Here is a 9,951-nt window from a genome sequence, read left to right as displayed (position 1 = left end):
GTTGCTGTGAGCTAGGCTGATGCCACGTCACTCACTCTAGCCAGGGCAACAGAGTGAGACTCTGTCTCAAAAAAAAAGCATTTGTACATCTCTAGGTTAATTTCTCTACACTCATTTATCCATATTTTTTTTCTGGCTGTTTTAACCACTAGAAAAGAAATTCCCCCATTTATTAACAAGAAATTTAATGCCACACAGTAGTACAGTAAATGATAATTGCTTCTAATACTTTGGAGAGCACATCAACTTTTCTAGAACACTTTCACAACCAAAAACGTTTCAGCTAACATGCTACCATACATGCTTTTTGGAGCAAGGCAGAGACAGTAGGAACAATAGAGGAACTACGCTAGTATTTCCACTTTACAGACCATGAAGTTAAGACATAGAAACTGACTGGGCACAATGGCCCATGCCTGTAATTCCAGCACTTTGGGAGACTGAGGCAGGAGGATTGCTTTGAGGCCAGGAGTTCAGGCTACAGGGGCAATGACGTATCCAAACACATGTGGTAAGTCAGAGACAGCCAATATTGGCAACAAGATTTCCTGGCCCCTGGCCAATGGTCTTTCTGTTTACTAGGCTATTTCCTATCCCACTACTGTCCACTTTCAGTCTCTATCCCTCCCCCTCCCTGCCACACCAAAAGCTCCCTATAAAAGGGCAACTTTACCAGATACTGCCATAGTGTCGCTGATCCATGCAATGGAAAAGATCCAGTCTTTGTGTCCATCCTTGGAGAGAAGAGAGTGACAAGTACAGGGAGGAAAACAAATTAGTGAAATAAGGATTATAATGAACTCTCCTGAAAAATATACAAAAGTGTGACTAAAAATATCTTTGTAAAAATTACAACTCCAATCTCTGGTGACCTCAACCCACAGGGCATGATCCCACAATCTTTAGCTTCTATCTTGAGGAGCTCAAAGCTGAAATGAAACTGGCATTACTGTGGGTAACAAACATGTCCAGTGAACACACAGCTCTGGCCTTCTACCTCTGGGTCCGATCTTCTGTCTGGAACTTTCTTCCTCCAGATACCTGCATGGCTTGTACCCTTATGTCCTTTAAGTCTCTCTGCTCAAGTATCATCTTATCAACGAAGCTTTCTCTATCCTCTGAAACAGCATCTTCTGCCTCACTATCCCTTTAGCTTGCCTTTACTCTTCTCCATAGCACTTATCAAACTCTGATATATTACTGGTAAGTATTTATTGGTTTATATTAATATTTTGGTTTCTATGTCACCCTCCACTAGAATGCAGCCTTCGAGAGGACAGGAACTTTATCTGTTTCATTCACTGCTGTGTCCCCAGTGTCTAAAACAATGTCTACCCATAGAAGACTCAATAAATGGTTGTTGAATGAATGATTTAGTAAACTTTGCTCTCAGACTTACGGGTAGTGGGAGATACATGGACACTGTGGATTCAAACAGCAACCCACTGCTGCTGGCCCCTGAGGTGTGCTGCCTGCCCCTGTATCAAACATACACTAGGCCTTATGAGGAGTCTAGTCCTCACTCTGACAGCTCCACCTCCACACTGCACCCCAAGTCTTTGGAGTCAGCAGAAATCTAGAGGAAACTACCCCTTTCCAGGTGAGCCGGTGGGAGGAGGGTCTAACTACTGGGCCCTATTTAAAAACAAGGCTACCTTTAACTACAATCTATTGGGAAAACTTACATCTCCCACACACACAGGATCTAGTGTAGGCAGTCGATAGATGGCAAGACTGTTGGGGTTGTCTCCTCCAGTGGCTAACAGTGTTCTAGAGGGATTCAGCTCGATGGCATGGATACCACAGCCCTGCTGGGTCACACCTCCAGGCTCCCGGTCTTTCAGAATGGGGATCTTGGTGATCTGGCTTGTCTGGACATCCACTACAAATAGCTATAAGAGAAAAAGCACACAGAAGCAGAACATGGTTCCTATTTAATGTGGCTGATACTGGGCACAAACCTCCATTTGCTCAATTATCTACCAAACATTTAATTAATGTCTACTACATGCTAGACTCTGGGAATTATTAAAGACATGGCCAGGGTTATTAAACAAATAAAACATGAAAATAAGCAAATATAATGTTAGAGACAGATATTATATAATATGCCACATGAGCGCAGACGAGGAAGTAGTAAATTCTGCCTGGGATTCACAGAAAGCTTCAAAGAGGACTTGCATTACGCTATGGACACAAGGAACCAGATCAAAACAGTTTCTCTCAGATTGGGCATAATTTATATATCTAAGCCTCATCTATCCATGCACAGAAACTTGTAAACAAAACACAACACCGAGAACACATCACAGCCACTATTAAACAGACCTATTAATGTTATTAGGTTTTCTGCAATGACTGGAGACACACAATAAGAGTTACTATACCTCACTGCCACTCTATCACACCCCCCCATTCTGCCCTACACATCCCTGCCTCTGCTCCTGCTGCTGCCTCTGCCTGAAGTGCTCTCCTCCAACTCTTTATTCTCCAAGAATCAATTCAGAAATGCTTCATGGAAAGGATCAGTCTTAGAGAAAGGGCATTCCCAATAGACTTTATTATTAAACTCTTCATGTGATTCCATGATTCATCCCTTCATTCACTCATTCATTTGCCAGTACTGTTCTATTAATAAGTGCTACAAATACAACTCCATAGAGAAATAATCTCTGCCCTCATATACCTTGTAGCCTGGGAAGTTGAATTAAATCCCATCAGCCAATTCTCATGGAGAAGGCAAACTATGTCAAACCTTTATATAAATAAACCTACTGTTTGCACAGGAGGAGATCTATGAAAGGAGAAACTAGATGGGTCTTAAGTTTAAAATATAAAAAGGAAAGGAGGAGTAGCTAGAACAAAGTGCCAGACAGAGTAGAGGGGGACTATTCTCAAATCTTTAACGTCAGCTCCACAACTACTTAAGAGTAGCAGACTTCCTGCCTGACTGGCATCATTGCTGTTACATCCCACAGGCATTTTAAACTCAAGGTGTCCAAAACAAATTATGTTGCTCCTCAAATTGCTCATTTCCCTAATGCCACCATTATCTGCCCTGTCACCTAAGCCTGGGTTTTATCCCAGATTACTCCTTCTGCCTCAATTCCAACATCCAATCAATCAGCTAGTCCGCCTAAATATTCTTACAGCTGCTCCTTCCTCTACATCTTCACTTTCATCACCTCTCCCTTGGACAACCGCAATTCTTCTTTATGCCTTCAGGCAATGCCACCATCAAAATTATTCTCGATATTAGAAGCAGGGTCATCTTCCTAAAAACGGAAATCCTCTCACGCTAGTCTCCAGTTGAAAAACATCTAATGCCACCCCTCTACCTAAAGCCAAGCTCCTTAGCATGGCATTAAGACTATCATCAGGGCTGGGCAGTGGCTCATGCCTATAATCTCAGCACTTTCGGAGGCTGAAGTGGGAGAATCACTTGAGCCCAGGAGTTTGGGACCAGCCTGGGTAACATAGTAAGACCATGTCTCTACCAAAATAATTTTTTAAAATTAGCTGGGCGCAGTGGCATGCACCTGTAGTCCTAGCTACTTGGGAGGTGAGACAGGATCACTTGACCCTGGGAGTTCGAGGCTGCAGTGAGCTGTGATTGTGCCACTGCATTCCAGTCTGGGCAACAGAGTGAGATCCTGTCTCACTTTAAAAAAAAAGGCTCTCCTCAATCCAGCCCCTGCCTATCTTCACATCTTGCCATGGACTTAAGCTCTAGAAATAACTGCTTCTAACTATTACATATGCAAGATTCTTCAACAAAATATAATTATTTTGTTTCATGCTCATGCTGTTCACAATACTAGAAATGCTTTCTTCTACTCTTTCCTTTACCTTGCCAACAGGAGCTTATTTTTTATGATTCAGTTCAGACATGTCCTTCTGGGATATTCTCTAACATCCAGGATGATTAAGTACTCCTCTTATAGGCTCCCAAGATACCCCTCTGCCCACAACAGTATACCATATCACACTGATTTAAAATATTTACTTGTCTGTCTTCCCCATTAAGCTAATAACTCCCTCCCAATTTCAAGAGCAGAGCATTGATCTTAATTGGTTTTATAATCTTGCCCCAGAAATGCCAAGCTACTTAGTAAGTACTTGTAATAGCCACTTTTCAAGGGGGGCCTACCCAACTACTTTAGGAGGTTTCCACACCCCTGTTAGGGTGAGGCCTTGTAGCTGTTTATTTGATATAAACTCAGATGCCCAGCACAGTCTAGGGAGAGCTCCTGGCTCAGGGAGAACCTTTCCAAAGGCTAGATTAGACTAGGCTGTTCAAATTCTCTCAGGAATGTAGAACTATGGGTGGCACTAGACCAAATGCCTGGGTGGCATTTTCTACCAAAGTCATTCCTCAGAGAAAACGTAAGAGAGGAAGCACAGACATTCTTGGTTCCCAGTGGCTTTCCAACTCCTGGTTCTGTTTCCTTCTGAGATCCAGGAATACCTCCTGCTCTTGAGGTTTGTGAATTAGTCCTTCCAGTAAATGTGAGTGGGTGTCTTACCCTTTTAAACAAATGATCTTTTACCAGATACCCCTCAAAACATTAACTGAAGCAAAATTAACTGCTCACTGACATGTTTGTGTTGTGTGGGACAATGCATTCTTAACATCTTAGCTTATGGGGCAGTGATTCCCAAACTATTACCGAAATAACCTGGGAAATTATCTTTAAAAAAAAAAAAAAAAGCCCTACAAAACAAAATTTCCAGGCCTTACCCTGGAATTCCTCCATTAGAAATGTCTGAGTTTGCATATTTATTACAGCACTATTCACAATAGCCAAGATATAGAACCAACCTAAGCATTCATCAATGGATGAATATATACACAAAATGTGGTATAGATATACAATGGAATACTATTCAGCCACAAAAAAGAATAAAATCCTGACATTGCAACAACATGCATGAACCTAGAGGTCACTAAGTTTAAATGACATGGCCAGGCGAGGTGGCTCACGCCTGTAATCCTAGCACTCTGGGAGGCCGAGGCGGGAGGATTGTTTGAGCTCAGGAGTTCGAGATCAGCCTGAGCAAGAGCGAGACCCCATCTCTACTAAAAAAAATAGAAAGAAATTATCTGGACAACTAAAAATATATAGAAAAAATAAGCCAGGCATGGTGGTGCATGCCTGTAGTCCCAGCTACTTGGGAGGCTGAGGCAGGAGGATTGCTTGAGCCCAAGAGTTTGAGGTTGCTGTGAGCTAGGCTAACGCCACGGCACTCACTCTAGCCAGGGCAACAGAGTGAGACTCTGTCTTAAAAAAAAAAAAAAAAAGTTTAAATGAGATAAGCAAAGTACAGAATGACAAATACCACATGGTCTTACCCATACATGGAATCTAAAAAGTTGATCTCATATCATTAGACTAAAATAGTCATTACCAGAGGCTTGGGTAGGGAGAGGACGGTCAATGGGTACCAAGTTAAAGTTAGATAGGAGGAATAAGTTTTGGTATTCTATTGCACAAAGAGTGATTATAGTCAATATAAAGTATTATATACTTCAGAATAGCTAGAAGAGTTTTGAATGTTCTCACCACAAAGAAATGTTTGAGGTGACACATATGCTAATTATTCTAATTTGATCATTACACAATGTGTATATGTACCAAAACATTAAACCATACCCCATAAATATATGTAATTATTATGTGTCAATTAAACACCAAATTAAAGCCAAGTGAGGTGGCTCACACCTGTAATCCTAGCACTGTGGGGGGCTGAGGCAGGAGGATGCTTTGAGGATAGGAGTTCGAGACCAGACACAGCAACATAGCAAGACCCTGTCTCCACAAAAAATAGAAAAACTAGCCAGGCATGGTGGCACATGCCTGTGGTCCCAGATACTCAGGAGGCTGAGACAGGAGGACCATTGAGCCCAGGAGTTTGTGGCTGCAGTGAGCTATGATGACGCCACTGCACTCCAGCCCGGGCAACACAGCAAGACACTGTCTCAAAAACAAAACAAAACAAAAACCAAATTAAAAGAAAAAAAGAAATTTCTGAGTTTGCAGCTACCAAAATTGAATTTTTTCAAGGATCTCCAGGAGAATCTAATGATTTCCCAAGTTTAACAGCCACTGATCCAGACCCTTGATACTCAAAGGAACACAATGCAGAATCTCAGGCCTGCCCCAGACCTAAATCAAAATCTATAGTTTGCCAAGATCCCCAGATACACTGATCTCGAGAGGCTCTGCTCCGTAACAAAGAGGGCAGTGAGCTTGATAAAACTCAAGTATAAACTGTGACCTACAACCTGGAGAGAGGTGAGTTTCTTCCATGGAATCTGAGGGCTGGCTAAAACTTTAATAATTATTTTAGTCCAACCCTTTGTCTTAAGACAGGGCTCCATTCCTGCTATCCAGAATAGGTGAGGAGAAAAAGTTTCATCTATTCATGTCTAAGAAAGTCCTAAGTCTGACCACTCCAGTTTTGCAGTTAGGAGAGATCTAAGCTTCCAGACTGGTTACCTATCAGCTGTGTGAACTTGGGCAAGTGTCTTAACCTTTCTGAATCTTGTTTCTTATCCATAAAATTTGGATAATATAATCTATCCCATAGGATTGCTGAGAGATCTAATCAAATACAGTGTCCAACACAGGGCTTGGCACGGAATAGGTGCTTTAACAAATGACAGTTAATAGTAGTACGTTATTATTCTAACGTTTATTTAGTTTTGCAGGGTGTAAGAAAGATTTCTACACTGGATGAAAAATATTTGATACAAAGGAAATAGAAAAATTGAAAACAGCTGGTTTTATAGAAGGCTCAGGAAACTAAGAGTTTATCCCTAGTCTCACCCTCATTTTTGTAGAAGAATGGCAAAGTACCACATGAAGGATAGAGCCTTCCTGCTTCTTCATGGAGAGGGACAGGGATGTGGATAAGCTGCCATTCGATCTCTTCCCAAGCTCTCTGACAAGGGGCCAAGGCTTCATGCAGCTCCTGTACACATTTCCCAGAACGGGGCTTCTTCACATTAACCTACTGGGATCCCTGCCAGAAACTAGCAGCATGGCAAGGTAAGCTTCTAGGATAGAGGGGAAAAAAGAAAGCAAACGTTGTCGCTCAGGAAGATGTAAGACTAGCGAGTAGATCTCTGCATGCATGTATGTGTATGCAGACACATGTAAATGAGTCTGCACAAAGATCAAGGTGGCTTTAAAAAAAGGAGGGGAGAGCCCCACAAAGTTTCTAAAACTCAGGAGTGCTTAAGACTGGAGTCCAATGGAAAAAGGAAAGCAAATCCATGCAGGTCACACAGACTTCACGATAAACTATATTGCAGTCAGTCAGTATAAGGCAGGTGGACAGTCCAAGTCTATTGAAAGTTGGGAAAAGGAAAGACAAGTCAAATCAAAGCAGAGGAATCCAGTCCCTATTCCAAACTGAGGAGGAGCAAAGGAGTCAAGACCAAGAAACACAACAGAAATAAGTATTAATAATTAAAAATATAGACAAAAAAGTAAAAATAAATAATATTTTTAAAAAGAAAAAATTTTTTTTAAATAAACAGAAAAAAATTAAAAATATATATAGCCCACAATTCTAATTTTAGGAATTTAAGCTAAGGAAATAATAATGAGTGAACAGTTTTAACTACTGTGCAGCATTTATAAATTAGTGAAACATCACCAAGTATTGGGTATAGTCACACAGAGAGTATGTACAGTCTTTAATAATGACAGAGTAGGAGGATATTGACTAACATGGAAAGCTGCTCAGAGTATGGTGTTACAAGAATAAGCTCCTTTTTTTTTCTTTTCTTTTTTTTTTTTAAAGAAACAGAGACAGAGTTTCACTATGTTGCCTAGGCTGGCCTCAAACTCCTGGGCTCAAGCACTCCTCCCACCTCAGCTTCCTGAGTACCTGGGACTACAGGGGTGCACTACCGTGGCCAGACAATGAATAATGAGCTTTAAAAAACTAATTCCAGGTATGTTAATTTTTCTACAATAAATACATATGATTTACATAATTCAAAAAAAGGAAAGAAAGAAAAGAAAATGACCAGAGGCCCTGACATAATAAGGAGCTACACTCATTTGGGACTCCAACAGTGGCCATGAGAATCAGGTACTATGTTTAGCCCATCTCTAAAGGCCAGTGGCCAGGCCCCCTGCACCCAGCTGTGCAGGACCTGGGGGTATGGCTGAGCTCCATAGGCTGCCTCAGCAATCAACACTCTGGCTACAAATATTTTAGACTGTTGAGGAGCTAGAAGAGTTGTCACACTCAGAAAGCCTAGGTAACTGGTTCTATTACAAGTCGACTAAAGGCAAGCCCATGTAGTTCTTTAAAATAAAATAATCTAGAAAACATAAAATATAGAAAAGCAGAAATTAGAAAACAAAAACCACCACAATCCTACCACCCTGAGATACTGAGTTAAGCAGTTGGTGTGTACTCTTTTAGGTCCTTCACTACACATTCAGTCAATATATACTTTTTCCATTTATAAAAACAGAATTCCATCTATATTATATCCTTTATTTGATACAGCCATAACACCTTTCCAAATTAATGTACTTCTACATAATTTTCAATAGCTATAAGATAGTTCACTGCATGAATATACTAACATTTATTGAATGCAATTCCTTATTATTATTTGAGACAGAGTCTTGCTCTGTTGCCCAGGCTAGAGTGCCATGGCATCAGCCTAGCTCATAGCAACCTCAGACTCCTGGGCTCAGGCAATCCTCCTGCCTCAGTCTCCAGAGTAGCTGGGACTAGAGGGATGCACCACTATGCCCAGCTAATTTTTTCTATATATTTTTAGTTGTCCGGCTAACTTCTTTCTATTTTTAGTAGAGACGGGGGTCTCACTCTTGCTCAGGCTGGTCTTGAACTCCTGACCTCGAGCGATCTCCCACCTTGGCCTCCTACAGTGCTAGGATTACAGCCAGGAACCACCGCGGCCGGCCAACAATTCCTTCTTATTGAACATTTACGCCACGTTCAAATTTTCAGTAACATAAAACATGTTGCAATGAATATCCTTGTATCTAAATCCAGATGCCTGTGCTATGCCAAGATCTCTTACACTCTGAATTCTGATTCTAAGCTGTCCCTACAAAAAAGATGGGCTGCAGGGCTGGCCAGCTGAGATCAGTAACAGTACTTCACACCAGGTCCTGAATTCTAATGTTTTTTTCACACCAGAATTGTGATTTTGTGGAAGAAGGACCATATTAGGATTTATAATTATCCTGGATTTAAGTGGCATAATTCTTACAAGCTTTATATCTAGCAGTAAATTGATTTCTAATCCCTGATTTTGGAGGTCTCTGTTAAAAATGAACTAAGCCTGGAGAGGCAGCTTTGGCAAGACACCTAAAATTTTCCCTAGTACCCACCGAAGTTGCCAAATAAAGAGCCTCTGACAACATACAACAGAGGTTTAGCTACCGTAAGCACCTAACTAAACAGATATTTGTTAAAAAGAAATTACTCTTAGGCTGTAAAATCAGAAAGCAATTTAGTGTTGCTTTTATATGACTACATATCCCGTCACATCCCAGGCAATATCATCCAATCAGAAAAATGTAAGGATAAATAAAAGGATTGGTTCATTAGTCTGATTTCATACAAATTCTTTATTTTTTTAGAGGCAGGGTCTCACTCTGTTGCCCAGGCTGGAGTGCAGTGGCAAGATTATAGGTTCCTGCAGCCTTGAACTCCTGGGCTCAAAGGATCCTCGTGCCTCAGCCTCCACAGTAGCCGGGATTACAGGCCCGTGTCACCATGCCCAGCTCATTAGTCTGATTTCATACAAATTCTTATTTCTTCCTATGGAAGATGGAAATTGATTTCTGTATACTCAAGGATGCTAATAGTTAATGTATAAATTATTCAGAAGAAAATTTTTTTTTTTTTTTTTTTTTGAGACAGAGTCTCACTCTGTTGCCCGGGCTAGAG

At 41.0% G+C, this 9,951-nt stretch overlaps 1 protein-coding gene across 1 annotated transcript in view; it reads right to left on the bottom strand.

Moving 5' to 3' along the window:
- DCAF12 (DDB1 and CUL4 associated factor 12) overlaps positions 1-9,951 on the bottom strand; it is a 37,205-nt gene that overhangs the window by 10,987 nt on the left and 16,267 nt on the right. Inside the window, exons 3-4 of the mRNA XM_012656955.1 lie at positions 1,686-1,892; positions 674-734 (exon numbers count right to left, since the gene is read on the bottom strand). Of these exons, the coding sequence (XP_012512409.1) occupies positions 674-734; positions 1,686-1,892 (268 nt within the window). The remainder of the gene's footprint in view (positions 1-673; positions 735-1,685; positions 1,893-9,951) is intronic.

This window comes from Propithecus coquereli, unplaced genomic scaffold, assembly GCF_000956105.1.
Source record: "Propithecus coquereli isolate 6110/MARCELLA unplaced genomic scaffold, Pcoq_1.0 Scaffold114, whole genome shotgun sequence".
Classification (NCBI taxonomy): domain Eukaryota; kingdom Metazoa; phylum Chordata; class Mammalia; order Primates; family Indriidae; genus Propithecus; species Propithecus coquereli.
Note: the sequence above shows the minus strand (reverse complement) of the source record. Positions and strands in the feature narration are given on the sequence as shown.